The sequence below is a fragment of the Mus musculus genome, assembly GCF_000001635.26.
Source record: "Mus musculus strain C57BL/6J chromosome 1 unlocalized genomic contig, GRCm38.p6 C57BL/6J MMCHR1_RANDOM_CTG1".
NCBI classification, from domain to species: Eukaryota; Metazoa; Chordata; class Mammalia; order Rodentia; family Muridae; genus Mus; species Mus musculus.
In genome coordinates, this window is record NT_166280.1 from 96,219 (window position 1) to 115,279 (window position 19,061).

Sequence of the window (19,061 nt, forward strand, 5' to 3'; positions counted from 1 at the left end):
CAGGAATTCTTCACCCATTAGACCCTCGATGCACCTACGGAGTGGTCAGATGATAGGTTGGTGGGGACCATCACCATCACAGTGCCAGGTGTTCTCTTTAAAGGGCATAGATGAGGGAGCCACGTGCTTTCTCAGACTGGTATCTTTGGTTTGGTTTTTCTGATATGATTTTAGTTTGCTTATAGGAATCTACATATAGTCCCAGTTCACTCTAACAAGTTTATAGAGAGGACCTTCTCTATACCCAGGAGTAAGTAATTTATCATCTGTGTTGTGTAGTCAGGGTTAAGCAGATGGTGCTGTTCATACTTCCAGCCAGGCAGAGTCATCCTACATCTGCAAACAGAATCTCAAGCCTCTTGTAAAAAGAAGTCTCTCAGCCCGGCAGTGAGGTGAACACCTTTCATCCCAGCACCAGTGGGTCTCTGAGTTCGAGGCCAGCCTGGTCTACAGAGCAAGTTCCAGGACAACTAAGGCCACATAAAGAAACCCTGTCTTAAAAAATCCAAACAAACCAAAACCCAAAACCTACCTCTCACCCTCCAGAAGGCAAGACACAATCTGAAAACAACAACAACCATGACAACAGAAACCCCTAACAACATTAGGAACAAACCAGTACCCCAGAGCACTTGACTCTATCTGCATATGTATCAAAAGATGGCCTAGTCGCCATCAATGGAAAGAGCAGCCCATTGGACTTGCAAACTTTATATGCAGGGGAATGCCAGGGCCAAAAATTGCGAGTGGGTGGGTAGGGGAGTGTGTGTGTGGGGGGGGAGGGTATGGGGGACTTTTGGGATAGCATTGGAAATGTAAATGAGGAAAATACCTAATAAAAATTAAAAAAAAAAGAAACCCCTAGCACATTCCTTTACACACTAACACCAGGCCATATTCTCTTCATGGGATATCCGAGTCTGCTGTGCATGAAGCTGTAAGGTGAAACCTATATTACAATGGAGATCAGAAATCCAGGAAGTTTGCCAAGGCAAGCTGCAGTCACTGGGTGGAAATGGCCCACGAGAGGAACTACAATGGCTTCGGGCAACAGAGCTGGAGGGCCAGGGCTAATCAAGCCCTAGTCTAAGGAGCTGCAACAGCTGGTGTAGCCCCTCATTAGCGTGAGCAAACAACCGGGAGCCTGTAAGTAAGCAATTAAAGATAAAAAACAATTTCCTGATGTGAAGGAGCTTCTATGGAGGAAGCCTGATAAGGAAGGGGAGAGATGGGATGGAAAAAACCTAATTAGCAATCCAAAGAGCAGCTTGTGGATGCTTCCAGAACACAGGGGGAAATGCTAAGGTGATGGCTACACCTGAGAAGGTGGCATGTCCAGGGATGACCGGTGGACCAAGGGCCTGGGTGAGGGGGAAGGACTGAAGTAGGGTGGCTGGAGACGTCCCAGACAGATCAAGACCATCAAGAATTGCATCATTCATTCCAACAAAAAGAAGGCAAGCATCATCCACTTAATAGATGGGGTGAGTGGCTCAGACATGGGGAGAGTGAGGAACCCTTACAGTGACAGGGAGCTGGCCCTGGGATGCAGACAGATCAGAGCTATCTCTGTATAGTCTCTGCAGGAGGAACTTGCCAGCTGATGGGGTGTATGGTACCTCCTAGGTTGCCCGTGCTCCAGCAGATGGCTCCACACCCAGAATCAACTGGATTCACTGAGATATGAATATGGGAGGGGCATGTGCTGGAAGTCAGGGGAAGCTGTAGGAGGACAACAGTCAGCATGGATCTGGGCTCCTGCTTCCTTAAGTGTTTCATAAAAAAAGACTAAAGAGGCATCTGGGAATATTCGCTTTTTCATTGTAAAGGGAAAAAAAAAAGCATTCAGAAGCACCTAAGTGGATTTTAGCTCCTCTGAGTCTTTTACCTTTTTCTTGAGTTCCATCATGACAATCAAATGACAGCCTGATGGGCAAGGGCATGGATTTACCCAGTCCAATCAAGCCTCTGCATAAGGTCCCAGAGAAACAATCCACGCAATGCGCAGTACAAGGACCGTCCAGCAGAGGGAAGCATAGGCCCTGGTATGGGCATTCATCGTGTCCTGGCCACTGTCCTGATTTGTTAGTTGTTTAGGTATAAAAAGAGGCACAAGGTAGCCAGACACAAAACAGAAAACAAGACTGATCCACTTCTGACCTCCAGTGCCACCCACAAAGTAAACAGAAGGCACACAGACAATTGACCAAAAGTCTGAAAGAGCCTTGAAGAGAAGTCCCTGGGGCAAGCCAAGTCCAGAGACCTATCTATGCTCCTGCCCCTGGACTGGGGCAGATGGGGGTGGGGGTGGAAGGGGAGGGGTGAGAAGGGGGGTTGAGGGGGGGAGGAGGGCTGGGAGTTGGGGGGGATTTCCTTGTGAAAGCAATACTTATTTAAGGTGGTACCTATGGGTGTGGAACACAGAGGGAGCAGGAAGATAGGATTTCTTCTGGGTGACTATGAGGAAGAGGTGGTGGTGGTGGTGGGAGCACACAGTGTGCTCTGTTCTCGACAGGGATGGCAGTTATAGTGCTGACTAAGAGAAACCAACCGGAAGGACTGGAATTTGCAAAGCAGTGAGGTGCTCTCTGCTACTGGGGGCTGGGAGAGTATCCGTGTTCCATGAAGGCATGGAACATAGAATAGCACCCCCAGTGATTTGCAGAACCTGGGCTGTTTAAATAAAAATAAAAGAATAAAGAAGAAAAGGAGGAAGAGGAGGAGGAAGAGAGAGGAGGAAGAGGGAGGAAGAGGAAAGGGGGGAGGAGGAGGAAGAGGAGAGGGAGGAAGAGGAGAGGGAGGAAGAGGAGGAGGAGGAGGAGAAGAAGAAGAAGAAGAAGAAGAAGAAGAAGAAGAAGAAGAAGAAGAAGAAGAAGAAGAAGAAGAAGAAGAAGAAGAAGAAGAAGACGACTACAGAGGGAGGGGAAAGGGAGGAGAGAGACTGTGGGGGAGAAACAGAAGATTCCAGAGCTCATTTCTTAAAGCAAGCAGTAGTTTTTGTGCGCCACAGATGTGTGGTGGGATCAAGAGTTGGCTCCTGGAGTAATGGGGCTTGCTATGTAAGCCTGGCACCCTGAATCTCATTCTAGGAGCCTGAAGTCCACAAAACTCATCCTCTGCTCTCCACAATACTCATCCTCTGACCTACATACGCACCCTTTGGCCCATGAGTCCTTTCGTAACAGTGCGGGTTGCCTATGCATAGTTATGTCTGTATATGGGTGTTTTGTTTTGCTTGCATGTATAGCTGTGTACCACGATCATGCCTGGTGCTCCCGGAGGCTAGAAGTCATTGGATCTCCTTGAGGTGGAGTTAAAAGATCATTTTGAGCCACCATGTGGATGCTGGGAATCAAAACCTGGGTCCTCTGGAAGAGCAGCCAGTGCTCCTTAACCTTTGAGCCGTCTGGGAAGACCCTGGATTTCTAGAAACAACCCTGATTCATAAGCTGGAGATTTTCAGTGTAGGGTGAGCAATATTCTCGAACACAGATTCTCAGCAGTGGTCCTCAGTGGTCAAACATTATATTTTTATAGGAGGGGGAAAAGATGAACAACACCACACACATAGTCCAGTCCATGCATGTCTATATATAAGTAGTCTTAAGCTATCATGAGAAGGTTGTGGTGAGAAAAGAAATATCCAAAGGGCTCTTTAGGGCAGTGGAAGTCTGGCTTAGAGCAGCCTGGCTGCTCTGACTGTGGGTCCCCGCTGGCTGCATCTTGAGACCCACAGTGCCCCATCCTTACCTTGTGTGGTTCTTCGTGCTGTGCTGGGCCTCTTTATACCACTTGTTTTTGATGCCTCTTTGCTGATCTCTAAAAGAAAGAAGAAGAAAGAAACACTGTTCTTTGTCCGTGGACACTCCGTGAGGAGTCTCCCAACCCTGGAAGGGCCTCACATACTTCAGAGCTGAGGATTGCAGACTCCAAGTTGCCTCCTCTCCCGAGGGTGGGAAAGTGGAAAGTTCAGTATAGAAAGAACACTTCTGTCACGTCTCCAAATTACATAGTTGTCCCAAGAATATGTATGTGCCTGTGTTGCTAGCTCACAATATAGTTCAACACTTTCCAAATGTCTGAGACATTATAAAGTCTTATATGAGTAGAAGACCTGTCCAACATGGAGAGCCAGATGTGGAGGGTCACACATTGAATCTGAGTACTTGGTAGGCAGAGGCAAGTGTATATTATCTTTCTGAATTTGAAGCCAGGCTGATTTACATAGTGAGTTTGAAGCCAGCTAGGGGTACATAACAAACAAACAAACAAACCAAACCACTGCATCAAAAAAAAAAAAACCTCAAAAAAGAAAGAAAGAAAGAAAGAAAGAAAGAAAGAAAGAAAGAAAGAAAGAAAGAAAGAAAGAAAGAAAGAAAGAAGATCAAAGAGATTGGACACAAAGAGATCTACCCGCCTTGCCTCCTAAGTGCTGGGATTATAGGCACAGGCTAACACATGCAGCTGGCGAAACAGTTTATTTTAGCAGAGAACAAGAGTACCAGAGATAAGGATTCAGAGTCTAGCTGAGAGATGATGGGGCTGGTTAAGAGCATGCAGTGCCCTTGCAAAGGACTGGAGTTCCATGTGCCGGGAGATCCTCTCCCCATCCTCAGCCACAGCCACAGTCAGGTGCGAGAGTTCAGAAGCAGCTCTAAGCATCTACCTGTTTCTCACAGGGACCGACATCACTGAGAACTGCAGGAGCTTGCATAGACACCCGTCTTCTAAGTTTGTTTTTGCTTCAGAAATAATTTTCTCTCACATGCTTCCTTGACCAAATTATTTCACTTTAAACAAAGATTTTTTTTAATTATGTTTTTTTAAACTATGAATAATGGAGAAACAGGTAGACATAAACAACACAGACATAGACCTTGGGAAGTTCTTAGTAATCTTTAAGATTGTTAAATCTAAAGGGTTGACACCCTCTGCCTTAGGTCTCAACTGAGGTGACCTGTAGCTGTTTCTTTATCAAAAACTCCTTGGCCATTCGTTGCCTCTCTTTGCCCCTCGCCTGTTCTCTCTGAAAATCTCTCTGCTAACACGGAGGTCATGTATCCCCCGACCCCTGCACCAGCTCTGAGAGATTTGCCCAGGCTGAGCCTTTCCAATGGCAGGTGCCACCCTCAGCCTTACCTTGTGAATTGGATGTCTGGGCACACCTCATCCTTGCTCTCAGTGTCTTGGTCACCTCCTTCACGTTCGTAGATGAGTCATCTTTCCACAAAGTCCTCCTGCTCACCGCCTTGAGCTTTTCTTGAACTCCATGTCCAGGTGAGGCCACTCCTGCTGAGACGACTCATGTGTGGTTGAAATGGAGGTTCCTGGAACACTCCTTCCTTCCTTCATAGGCTCCCCATCCCAGCCCCTATTCCAGGTGAATGTACCTCACTTTTGCTGTTTTCTCTTATGTGCACCATGCTTTCTCCCCCCACATCACCATAAGTTCCCACCCCAGGGAGCTCTTATAAGAATTAACCAGGTAGCTGGGCAGTGCTGGTGCACACATTTAATCCTGGCACTTGAGAGGCAGAGGCAGGCAGGTATCCGTGAGTTTTTGATTTCTTGAGGCCAGCCTGGTTTACAGAGCTAGTTCCAGGACATCCAAGGGCACACAAAGAAAAACCAAACCAAACCAAAACCAAACCAACCAAACAAACAAAGATTTAACCAAATAAATAAATATGGAGGGATTCGGGATCAGGGCAGATTCTGATTCCTGTTTCTAAGACTCGTAAACCATGAGGCACAGGCCTGGGATTTTTCAGGCAGTGAGGAAGGGACTTCCATGTAGCACCCATGTTCAGACAGGCAACACCCGAAGGCCACTGGGCACCTCTAAAGCATCGCAGGGACAGCCCTATGCCTGTCGTGAAGACAGCTTCTGGGCGAGGGGTGGCAGAGGCCCAGAGGCTCTGCAGTGGACAGGACTGGTGGATGGATGAGTGGCCTTCACTGAGGAGGGGAGGACACAGCACTTTTTCCTCTCGGGACTTTGGAAGCTGCCTCCCCAAGGACAGCTGCATCCACAGGCATGAGAACACCTTTCTGAAGCTTTTCTGGGGGCTTTTCCTCTGAACTGCCTCTCAGGGCTAGGACCCAGGCTCTTCTGCACCTTATCTCAAAGTAGCAAAGTTTATTTACTCTCCCTTTAGTTAGGAAGGATGGTTGCCATCCTAGTGTGTATAAATAAAGAGGAAACCTGACACTCTGCACCCTTCACCTTGGGCTGTGTAACCTCAGAACAGGATTCCAACATGTTCCAGTTCACCATTTACTCAGTGGCAAAACAGGTCTGGTGAAATTTAAAGCCAGTTCGCTGTGCTGACAAGAAATCTTGTGTGCCTGCCTATATAGTGAGTTCAGAACGAACTCCATCAGATCTACAGCCTTTGCTGAAGCCTCCTCCTGTACCCCCTTGCTGGAGTCTCCTCCAGCATCCCCTTACCCATCATCTCATCTTGACAGGGTTTTTTTTTCTGCTGTCTTCTTTTGGAATTTGACCAGTTCGGATGTTTTTTTCTTCTTGCTAAGAAGAAAAGAAAACAAAGTCTTTTATAGTCACATAGAGCTGTCAGTCTTTTTTATTTAAAGAATTCAACTATGTTTTTGTCTGTTAATTGTGCACTTGCACGTGTGTATATGTGGATGTTTTAACTCTGAGTTATCTCTCTGATTTCAACCCTAACCTTTTTAAATGATCAGCTGGGAAGGAAGAAGATATCAGAGTTTTGAACTAGAAGGAGCAAGCTTCAAGGACAAGTGTTAAAATGAGAATTCTTTGAATCAGTTCTTGGGAAATTAAGCTAGGGAACAGATAATGGTAGATCCTAAGGATGACTTCTGGGCATGAGAAACCAAGAATTTGTGAAGGGAAAACAAGAACCAGACATGAGGAGATAAAGACAATAGCAGCTGGAGTATTGGATCATTTGCCTGCTATCCCAGCACTTGAAAGCATCCAGGACCATGGAAAGAACTGAGGTGGGAGAAAACGGACTTGGAAGGCTTCCAGGAAGCAATGGGGAAACCAATGGATGACAGTATCAGAAAGGTCACAGTGTTTTTATCATTATTATCATTATCATAATTATGACATTTATCAGTATGTGGAGGTTGGGCATATGTTCCATGGTACACATGGAGAGGCCAAGAAATAACTTGTGAGTTGGGTCTGTTCTTCCACCATATGGGTTTCAGGGATCAAATTCAGGTAACCAGGCTTGGTGGCAAGGACCTCGAGCTAGTGAGCCATTTGCCAGACCAATGACACATTTTAATTAACTGGTGACATCTCAGAGTAGAAGATGGGAGAGCGCCAAAGGCGAGGTGGGAATAGGTAGTCAGGTGGACATCCAACCTGCTTGCCACCATGAGGTTTAAGTGACAGATAATGGATGTTGCCTGCCTATGATTTACCAGGAAGCATTTTCCTTCTGGGGGAGGCTAGTGTACCAGTCACACCAAGCATTTGTGGATGGGAGTTCAGTGAATTTGAGCAATGCTTGGTTCAATATGTCTAAGTGCCTTCTTGTTACCTATAATTTTGCAAAGCCTTTGAGGAAGGCAGAGTGAGAAGAAAATGAGGAGACGCCATGTGATTGCAGACACACAATGGATGCTCGCATCATGGATGCTAGGATGTGCTACAGCTAGAAGAACAGGAAGCATCACATGGGAAAGGATGTCTGTACCTTTCTTGTTTGCAGGTGTGCAGGGTACTTCCTGGGCCATTGCAAGGGCATGTGCTGCTGGAGAGTCATCTTTTACCACTAGCAAAAGAAACAGAATTCACATCAGAGGTGAGCATGGACCGAAGAGAAAATGCAGAGGAAAGTCAGCTGGAGAAATTGGATAGCAGGGAGAGAAGGCAGGGGTCTGCCAGCCCGTAGGGTTCCACCTAAATCTGACCCCCTTGTTATCATTTTTAAAGTGTGTGTTATGCCTGCATGTGTGTCTGTGCACCACATGTATGCTTGGCTCCTGCAAAGGCTAGAAGAGGGTATCAGATACCTTGTGATTAGAGTTACAGATGGTTGTGAGCTACCATATAGGTGGTAGGAATTGAACTCAGATCCTATGGAAGAACAGTCACTGATCTTAGGCACTGAGCCACCTCTCCAGCCCTGACCATCTTGTTATTGTTACCTATGCACCTGCTAACAGCAGATACATCACGGAATTTGGCTTGCTTTGATGCAATAAGAAAAACAGGGGCTTGAAATCATAACAGATACAAAGGTCCATCTCCTTAAAACTGTCTGTTTTGAAAGTTGTCTTAAATTCTGGCTTCTTTAGGGTTAGGTAACTGAGGTACATTGTAAACTGTCTACAGACTTTTGAAGTCATTCCTTTCTTTTTATATCATTTTATTATTTTTTATTTTTTTGTTTTTTTTTTTAAATTTAAAAATTTTTTTTGGTTTTTCAAGACAGGGTTTCTCTGTGTAGCTCTGGCTGTCCTGGAACTCATTTTGTAGACCAGGCTGGCCTTGAACTCAGAAATCTGCCTGCTTCTGACTCCCGAGTGCTGGGATTAAAGGAGCGTGCCACCACGCCTGGCTTTCATATCACTTTAATATCATATATTTTAGTTTTCTGTACAATGTGTAACTGACTAGCACTGAAGGACAACTCCCATAGTCAGGGTGAAGTCAAGGAAGGAGAACCAGCCACATCAGCTACATTACCCACCACTGGGGACAGACGGGGCTTCTGTTTGCCTGTCTTGCATTTTATTGGGGCTGTTTGAGCATCACCTATTGCTGTGACTTCATCACAGCTGCAAGGTCACACAGTCCAGGCCTGCCTTGTCCTCTTCTCTCTTGAAGCTCACTACAGTCTCCTGTGGCTGAGGAGTCACCTCTGTTTGTTGACACCGTAATGATTTAGAGTCTAAGTCTAGCAGGTGTGAGGGGACTTTGTGATTTTATGATTGGTGGATCCATAAGTCTATCTTTCCAGTCCTGCTTCCTTGCCCTCTCCATAACTCTACCTCCCAAGCTTGGGTGAGGGGCAGGAAGCTAGGCTGAGATGGGAGCGAGATCCTCATAGCAAGAGGACTCAAATTCTTTTCTGTTTAGTAGGAAAGTGGAGATGAGCTTAAGCTATCCCAAGCAAGGTTGCTAAGAGTTAAGTCAGCCTTAACTAGCATCACCATGTATGGTGCCAGGGGAACCCAGAGGCCATGCTCCTGAGTCATCTTGCTTGTTAGTCTTGGATGTTAAGTTGTCTTTGACAACTGAAGGAGGAATGAAAGGGTTGGGTTACTGAACTGCCTGTCAGGGAGGAAAGTGGATGGTATACTCGCCCAGAAAAGGAGGTCACTAAGGCCAAAGGCAGATTACCTGACTCGGGTCCTGAGGGACTGTGGGGCATCTCTCGAGAGTCTTCCTTATCTTTTCTCTGGTGATCTCTGGAGGACACTGAGAAGAGGGAAGAAAAAGAATTGAGGCTTTCAGGTTGAGCAAGTAGGGGCCAGAGTGGTAAAGAGAACAGTGATTCTAACCAGTAAGGAAGTAAGGAAGGCAGGTGACCAGGAAAAGGTACGATAGAGAAGCGACAGAATAGTTTAATAACAAGATCTCTTCTTCTTCTTCTTCTTCTTCTTCTTCTTCTTCTTCTTCTTCTTCTTCTTCTTCCTCTCCCCCTCCTCCACCTCCTCCTCTTCACTTGAAAATGTAGATAATGAAATCTCCTATTGACATTAGATTTCTGATTATGTTAAAGTTATTTGAATAGCAAATATCAGAGGAGTGGAGGAAAAGTTATTGAGTCCATACTCTTTTATTCCCAACTCTGGAACGCAATGTCAGTCTTCAGCAATGTCAATAATACATCCTGCTATAATTAACGTAACTAAACTTTATTTTTATAATGATGCTTTAGGGAAGGCAAGTGGCACAAGTCTGGAAGCTCAATTAGGTCCAACAGATATAAAGTTTTCACAATATTTTCTAATAATGTTAATAGCATATATATGTCTTAGAATCTGAGTCATCTAAAAATAAACAAAGGGGCTAGGGGTGTAGATCAGTGGTGGAGTGCTTATCTGGCAGGCAGTAGGCCTTGGGTTCAACTCTTGACATAATATGAAATAGAAAAGAATGAATAAGGTTGAGACTCAAAGGCTTCTGGAGCTAGGGAAGAATCATCAACTATAAGTTTGTAATAAGCTATGTGTCAACTAAAAACAGGAGAGAGAGAGAGAAGGAGAGAGAGAGAGAGAGATGCAGAGAGACAGAGACATAGAGAGAGGAACCTTGCATCTACCAAGGAAGTGATCTTCCACTGTGCTACACCCCAGACCCACACCAGTATTTTTGACTTTTGGTTTGCTCTGTGAGTCTAAGGACAACCCTCTCTGCTTTTCTCCCCCTTTTTCTCCTGAGGTTGCAACCACAGCCTCTCATTTGGCATGTGCATAGTCTCCCTCCACAGCCCAGTCAGTGTTACTTTGCACAGGGCCAGCAGAAGGGCTGGGCATCCTTTGCAGGTCTTCTTTCTGGCCATATCAGTTCTTAGAAGGGGGAACAAAATACCCAGGGAAGGAGTTACAGAGACAAAGTTCAGAGCAGAGACTGCCATACCTGGGGATCCATTCCATAAACAACCACCAAACCTAGACACTATTGCAGATGCCAACAAGAGCTTGATGAAGGAGCCTGATATAGCTGTCTCCTGAGAGGCTCTGCCAGTGCCTGACTAATACAGAGGTGGATGTACACAGTCATCTATTAGACGGAGCACAGGGTCCCCAATGAAGAAGCTAGAGAAAGTATCTAAGGAGCTGAAGGGGTTTGCAGCCCCATAGGAGGAACAACAACATAAATTAACCAGTAGCCCCAGAGCTCCCTGGGATTAAACCACCAATCAAAGAGTACACATGGCGGGATTCATGGCTCTAGCTGCATATGTAGGAGAGGATTGCCTAGTGGTCATCAATGGGAGGAGAGGCCCTTGGTCCTGTGAAGGTTCTATGCCCCAGTATAGGGTAATGCCAGGACCAGGAAGCAGGAGTGGGTGGGTTGGGGAGCAGGGGGAGGGGGGAGAGGATAGGGGATTTTCGGAGGGGAAACTAGGAAAGGGGATAACATTTGAAATGTAAATAAAGAAAATATCTAATAAAAAAAATCGTTACTGGCAGCTGAAGGAGGAGGGAAAAACCACGGATTGTAGGGAAAAGAGTAAAATGTGTTTCTTTTCTATCCAGTTCTGTAGTCTAGATGCCGAATGTCTTCTCAAAGCTTAGGTTCCCAGGTGACACTACAGGGAGATGGGCTGATGTGAAGAGCTGGGGCCAAGAGGAGGTGTTAGGTCATTGGGAGCAACTCTAGAGGAGATTGTGGGGTCCAAGTCTCTCCTATCTCCATTTTCAGAACACAAGGTGAACAATTTTATTTTGTCACACATCCTGCGGTGATACAATCTTGCTACAGGCTCAAACTGTATCACAGGTCAGAGACCCCTAACTTCTTCTCATTGTAAGTTCATTATCATAGGCATTTTGTGACAGATAGAAATCTGACAAGTGACTGTGGAGTTACCTCTGAACTTCCCCTTCCTTCTCTGTCAGGAGCAACTTACAATGATGTCACAGGTGGTTTTAAGGTCATGTGAAATGATCATATAAAATGTCTGGGACACCCACAGTCACAAAGAGATAGACGTTGTATCCATTTCACATCTCTCTTCTCCTCCTCCTTCTCCTCTTCTCCTTCTTCTTCCTCTCCTCCTCCTCCTCCTCCTCCTCGTTCTCTCTCTCTCTTCCCCACCCCCCATCTTTCTTTCTTTCATAGCAAGTCCCGACATTTCAGTTGCCCTACCTGCTCCCTGGAGATGGTCCCATACTTCATATTTTCAAGATGAGTGTTATGTGATGGCCCACTTCTGTAACACCAGCACTTTGAAAGAAGGCTGAGGCAGAAGGATTACATTTTAGGCCATTCTGTACTACAACGTGAGACTCTGTCACAACTTACACCTGGTTCACTGAATAGCTGTATTAAAAACACCTGTGTCCTCTAGAAATTCGAATCGTGGAAGCTGAGGTCAGAGTCAGCCAGGATGACGCTTCCAGCAGCTTTTGTGAGCAAGCGTGGTCTATGCCTTTACACAGGGAGAGCAGGCATTGGAATGCACAATCCACACTGGAAACAAACCCAGGCTTTTACTGTAGCACCACTGCACATGTGACAAGGATCGGAGAAACCACATTACCGTTTCTGAAGCTTCTGAAAATTGCCACCAGGCTGGGGTATTCCCGGAGGTTGACCTTGCTGAACAACGTCAGCAGCACTGACGGGTGGAAAGTCTGCTCCAGACTGGTGAGAATATTGTGCACCACTTTGGACAGAGGGACCAGATTTTGACAGGCTTCCAGAGATTCCTTCAAAGAGTGGAGCAGAGGGTTAGTTTGAATGAGTAGTCACTGAGCGGAGAGCTCCCTATCTGTGGTTTTCTATATTGTAAGAAAGTTACTTTGGGGGCTGCTGAGGATGGCTAAGTGGGTGCAGGCGTTGGCTGTCAAGCTTGATCTGAGTCTGATCCCTGTGATCTGGAGGGTGGAAGGAGAGCACAGATTCTACAGGGTGTCCTTCAGCCTACACCTGCACACCATGGCACATGCACACCTCGCTCCGAAATAAATACAGTACTTAAAAATATATAAAAGTCAGGCTTGGTGACACACGCCTTTAATTCCAGCATTCAGGAGACAGGCAGTCAGATTGCTAATGTTTTCTAGTTGAGGGCATCCTGATCTACAAAGTGAGTTCCAGGACAGCCAGGGCTGCACAGAGAAATCTTGTCTCAAACAGAACAGAACAGAACAAAACCCCCAAATTTAAGAAATCTTCTTTTTTAATTTAAGAGGAATTTTAGTATAAAATATAGAGTTAAATCTTTAGGATAGAAGTCATTGAAAGAGAGAACTGGCTGCAAAATTCTTCCAGTGTCTGCTATTCCTGGTTAGCTAGTCCTTGGGTGCCCAGATGGATCCGGTGATGGGGCAGGTGATACCCTCCCCAGGTGGAGCCCTGTTCAGGCGGTGTTGCTGTCCAGGTGGGACCTTGCCCAGGTGGGGCCCTGCCCAGGTGGGAGTACTGCCCAGGTGGGAGTACTGCCCAGGTAGGGTCCTGCTCCAGTGGAGGAGGAGGGCATCCATCCCTGAAAAGACAGTCAGTAAATAGCCAGTTGCAACTGAGAACAGTCTCATAAAGGAAAGCACGGTTGTTGGAAGGAAAACGTGAGTCTCAGTGAGTGAGTGGGCTGTGGACTGATGAAGGAGCTGGAGCTGTGTCAGACTTGGAAAAGGCTGCTGCAATTTTCTTTGTAGAGGAATTTTAATCCAGCAACAGGGCTGCTTTGGCAAGTGATCATCATATCCAAAGACCTTCTAGGTCTGTGTGATCTGGCTGGAATACAGACACACCTCTAATCCCAAGAGTCAGAGGCAAGCAGATCTCTGAGTTGAAGGCCAGCTTGGGACAGAGAAAGTTGCTTGTAAAGAAAAGCTTAGGTCCAGGCTTGGCAGTACTTGCTTTATTCCTAGCACTCAGGAGACAGAGTCATTCAGGTCTCTGAGTTCAGTCAGTCAGTTGAGTGCAGTGCAGTGGAGCTGAGTCAGGGAGTTGGGGTCAGTGCAGTGAGTGCAGTGCAGACTATTAATCTAAGAACTCCAAGAGCTTCCAGCCACCAGAAGCTAAACAGAGGCAAGAAACAGATCCATCTTTGAACTTACAGCACCTACAATATACCCTATCACTAATACAGCCTCAAGACACCCTTTCTCCCAACCTCCCTTCCTGCAATAATGATCATGGTCAAGTTGGGCCTTCCATGTTCTAGAAATTCTGATGGGTTGTGGTCAGAGATCTCAATACTGAAACATACTTAATGAGGACTAGACAGCTTTGTGGAGGGTCCACAGCCTCACCTTGTACATTCTCTCAGTGATGAAGGATTTGTCCCGGAGCGCTTCGAAGAAGGGGAATGGCTTGTTGATGGCATAGGTGATGTTCACCTTCATGTATATGAAATGCTGGAGAAGAGCCTTTTCCAAGGCTTTGGTCAGAGTGAACATCCTATAAAAGAGGCAGGCTGAGAAGACAGGCAAAAGTTCTCAGGAGGATGGGGAGTGGCTCTCTGCATAAAATGGATTCTCAAAGGTAGACACCCTAGTCTTCAAGCATCCCTTAGCTGTCTACAGAGCAAAGTCTTGCTAAAAGATCCATTGGTAGAGGAGATAAAGGCAGTGCCCAGAAACCACAGAGGCTGAGAAGGACAGACAATAGCATATAACCATCCTGAAAGGGATTTTAAAACATAAAGTGGGTTTTTAAAACATCTCTTCTTCACTGAGTATGTCCTATGTCCAGCTTTTGTTCCAAGGATTTCATAGGTAGTAACTTACTGGATTTCACAAAGCATTGCAAGGTGGTCACTGTCATCACAACTACCTAACTGTGGTGAGCTCTAATGCAGACAGGGGTGAGGTAAGCGATCCTCATGCTAGATTATACAATCTGGAGGGGGCTGAGTACTAATCGAATCTTGACATTCTAGATGCTGGTTTACAGTTGAGAAAGTGCTTGGCCACAGCCAGAGTGTGTGTATAGAGAAAGTTGAATATATATGAGCTGGCTTAGAACAGATCACCTGCAGTGTATCAGAGCACGATCTCATACCAATGCTCATGAGAAAGAGACCACCCAACATGCAGAGCTAGAAAGCTGGTAATATTTAGACACTGAAAAATCACTCATAACACTTTGACGCAAGCAGACAACACATGAATAAAATCAGGAAGGATATGAAAAATAGGATTGGTCAAAGTCAACGCTTGGTTTTATGACCCCATTTCATTCTTCAGGATGGACCTGGGTCTTCTTATGGAATGTTTCTAAAAATCGACTGCTTCCGGATCATGAGAAAATAACCAGCGAGAATATAACAGAAAACTTCCAGGTGGCAAACTGTTGTAAGAAGGCAGGCCCTAGTAAACCTTTCGATCACAGAGGGGGCACTTTTGTTGTTGATTGGCAGTAGTGGGGATTTAGTCCAGGACCTGTGCATCTTAGGCAAGTGCCCTATCCCTGAGCTGCATCCCAGCTAGCAACACAGTTCTGTTTATTTGTTTGCTAATCTTAAACACAAAGAAGGCAAAGGTCCCCCTTTCCTCTTTTTAAAACAGAATATTAAATATTAGAGTATTTCCAAAGAGTATTTCCAGAAATTTAATCCCAGCATCACATTGAGTAGACTTGTCCGTCCCTTTTTTCTTCTTTCCCAATCTCTTCAACTTAGCAAAAAAAAATGTTGAGGAGAAAACAAAAAGAAGCCAACTTCACAGTAGGACTGTAGAGCAGGGAGATGTGTCAAGGATCATCCAGTCCTGAGGGAATCCTGGCAGACTGGGGACAGGTGGGAGGGAAAGCTGTTGAGGCTACTTGTGGGGGAGGGGAGGGGAGGCAGCAAGAACATGTGCTCTGGGTTCTGCTTAGGATGGCAGCAGCACTCAGAACTACGCTGCTGTGGCAACTTTGCCATTTGCCGCCTGCCACAGTTTCCGAAGATGGAAGTCAGATCTACAGAGGTTAAGTACCTGTGCCAAGGACACCAATCTACAGTAGAGTGTGTCTGTCTCTGATATTTTGTTTCTCACTGTGCAAGATATGGTATCTCAAGCCTGAGGAAATGGTGCAAGCCTTTAATGCCAGCACTGGAGGCAAAGGCAGTTGGAGGCCATCCTGATATATATAGTTCCAGGACACTCAGGGCTACACAGAAATTCTGTCTTGAAGAGGGGAAAAAAGATCCTGTGTCTCAGCTGCCTGCATGCAGGTTTTTATTATGTTAAGGGCCTTACAAATAAATTAGGGAAAGACAAACACCCATTAGGAAAGACAAAGCCCCAAACAATCAATAAAATGAGCATCATATACAATGAATGCATAATTAAGCTGGGAAAAGGCAGACAAGTCGAAGGACTTGACAGTGCATAGTACTATCAAAGTGACCAGGAGACGAAACAATAGCCACAGTCCCTGATAGGGTAGAAATGAAAAGCATTTCAAGTGTTCTGTGGCTTATTTGGAATCAGGGTCACCAGCTGTAAAAATTACATTTCCCTTGAATTTTCACGCACAGTAATGTATTTCAGTGAAATGACCATGGACTAAAACCAAAACAAAGCAAACATACAAAAACCATCCATACCCCCGCTAGAGAGAAGTAAGGGCGCCCCTTACTTTCTCTTTCCCAATAGCTCCATAATTAGGCAAGTGTTGGAAGATGATAACGGCACCGCACACCGTGGACACTTGCAAGGTCCAACCTCGGGAATAGGCACTGGAAACTGTCCCCAAAGTCTGTTTCAGAAAAAGAGTTGTGTGTATAAGCCCTCACTGCCCTCCCCTCCCCTTCCCTCCCCTCTCCTCCCCTCCCCTTCCCTCCCCTTCCTCCCTCTTATCCACATCCACTCCAGGGTCCGAGCCAGGATCCGGAGCCATGCTCGAGTCTCTGGACAAGATTACTTAGCAAAGAGAGAACCTGGGGAGTCTAGGGTACAGCAGACAAAAGCTGACCCCAAGAATCAGGAATCTAGTTGCAGAGCCCAAGAGCAGAACGCACCTGGACGCTGGGGGCTGCCACGGGTTCTCCCGAGTTCTCCCAGGTCACTGCCTGGATTAGTTAAGGGGTTCCTGGATCCTTCCTGGAAAAGCCTGACAGCCCAGTCTGGACCTGAAGTTATGGTGCCTTGGAAGTCCCGCGGGGAGTCAGGCTTCAAGAAAAGAAAAGGGAAAGTGATCTCAGCACACTGAGCAGGAAGCCAGCCGGCCACACCAATTCCACCCTCCACTCCTCCACCCCTGCCTTGTGCGGTTCCCCAGTGTGGTTAGCATTATGGGTTTCAGGGGCACTTTCTGGGAATTCAGATCTGCCTGGAGTGGAGTGACAGGCAGGGAGGCAAAGGATTAACACTGGAGATCATGGGAAGGGTGTGTCCACTGTCCCCTTCCTAACCTGGGGATCTATTCCCCCAGTGGTCTCATTTTAACCTTTAGGAAGTGTTCTCAAACTGCATTGGGGTGAAGGTTATCCTGAAAAAAATTGCTAGAAGTTATTAAATTAACAACAACAACCAGAGCTGGCATCTTTGAAATGTCTAGAATTTGTCAGGATCACTATTTGAGAAAATTGAAATAAAACAAAAGGCAACCAAGTGACTCTCGAATGAGTCTGAGCTAGGGTCTCTGAGTGTTCAACTGAGAAGAGTTCTATGTAACCCCGTCTAATATTTCCCAAATGTGTTTGATCCACAAGACATCCCAATTCCCCACCCCCAGGATACCCACGAGGCCTCTAGGACTTTAGATTTGAACCAAGGCTAGCCCACTGTATTAGTCAGGGTTCTCTAGAGTCACAGAACTTATGGACAGTCTCTAGATAGTAAAGGAATTCATTGATGACTTACAGTTGGCAGCCCAATTCCCAACAATTGTTCAGTCGCAGCTGTGAATGGAAGTCCAAGGATCTAGCAGTTACTCAGTCTCACGCTGCAAGCAGGCGAAGGAGCAAGAGCAAGAGCTAGACTCCCTTCTTCCAATGTCCTTATATTGTCTCCAGCAGAAGGTGTAGCCCAGATTAAAGGTGTGTTCCACCACACCTTTAATTCCAGATGAAAGTTGAAGCCCAGATTAAAGGTGTGTTCCTTAAACTCGGAGATTCAATCTTCTGGAATCCATAGCCACTATGGCTCAAGATCTTCAAACCAAGATCCAGAAAAGGATCTCCAAGCCTCCAGATAAGGGTCACTGGTGAGCCTTCCAATTCCGGATTGTAGTTCATTCCAAATATTGTCAAGTTGACAACCTGGAATAGCCACTATACCCACACAGGACAGAGCTTCTCTGTACTTCCTATGGAGACACCAACTGTAGAATTTGCAGCCAAGTACAGTTAGAACAGTAGGCTTGGCACAGAGTGTCCCAGGGATGGGGACTGAGTGTGTGTGTGTGTATGTGTGTGTAGAGGCTTGGCCCAGAGTGTCTCAGGGATGGGGACTGAGTGTGCAATAATGCTTGTGTGTGTGTGTGTGTGTGTGTGTGTGTGTGTGTGTGTGTGTGAGTCTGCACAATAATCACAAGCATGCTTATGTGTCAGAAAATTACCCTACCCTGGAGAAACCTCTAAAGCAAGAAAAGTTATTACATCAGACAGATATGAATAAGGGCAAAGATTTCATTTGGAGTCACACATACTAGGACTACAGTAATGATGGTAAAACCTCACCTGGTATTTCACACCACATGAGAGCTCATTAGACTTATACGTTTAACACAGTTTTAAAGATGCATTTACCTAAAGTGATGATTTTGGTGAACTTTACCAAATATAATCATGCCACAGTGATCACACAGGCCAAGTCCTCTGCCCTCCTAAAATCCCCTTGTTCTTGGCAGAAAACCCCCTCTCAGATTCCAGTCCCAGAGAACCACAGATCATCGGTTACACAGCTAAGTTTGACCGGCGCAGAAATGCCATATAAATGAAGACATAAAGTGTATTTTTTTTTGGTGTATGGCTTTGTTTGCATCCCTGTACTCTTGGGACCTGTTCCTGCAGGTCAGTAATTTGTACCTCTTCAGCAGAGGTCTGAGCCTGGAGCCCTGGACAGGCCCTCGTCCCTAGCCACCTTGTCTCTGCCTCTGTTTTGCCTGTTATTTCCAGGCTTCTGTTGGTTGGTTTTGTTTTATTTGCATCTTTACGCCTGTTTCTTTACCTTTCCACTTCAGGCTGGTTTTCTAACTTACAGAATGAGAATGAGCATTCCAGATAAGAGCAACAGTTGTGCAGAGTAAATGTAAGGCACCCATTCTTCAAAAATGATACTGTCCCCGACTGGCTGTGATCCACTTCCGAATTCTGTGAGATGCCTCTTGTTCTCAAGACCATGGTGAAATTGCTGAAGCCCTGTGTTGCCTCGCTGTCAGTGTCACACCTTAGCAAGCAGCTCTGCCTGGATTCTCTGCACTTGCCTTTGGTTGGTTGGAGGTG

General features: G+C 45.9%; 1 protein-coding gene across 1 annotated transcript; it reads right to left on the reverse strand.

The window, feature by feature from the left end:
* Positions 1-3,117: 3,117 nt before the first annotated feature.
* LOC546061 (sp110 nuclear body protein-like) lies at positions 3,118-18,939 on the reverse strand. Its single transcript, XM_011249813.3, has 10 exons — positions 18,818-18,939; positions 16,635-16,785; positions 13,939-14,086; positions 12,176-12,390; positions 9,350-9,567; positions 9,160-9,243; positions 7,698-7,775; positions 6,452-6,532; positions 5,140-5,289; positions 3,118-3,819 (listed from the first exon to the last, which is right to left on the reverse strand). The coding sequence occupies exons 3-10, from the start codon at positions 14,083-14,085 to the stop codon at positions 3,677-3,679; spliced, it is 1,116 nt and encodes a 371-aa protein (XP_011248115.1). The 5' UTR covers position 14,086; positions 16,635-16,785; positions 18,818-18,939; the 3' UTR covers positions 3,118-3,676.
* Positions 18,940-19,061: the final 122 nt, after the last annotated feature.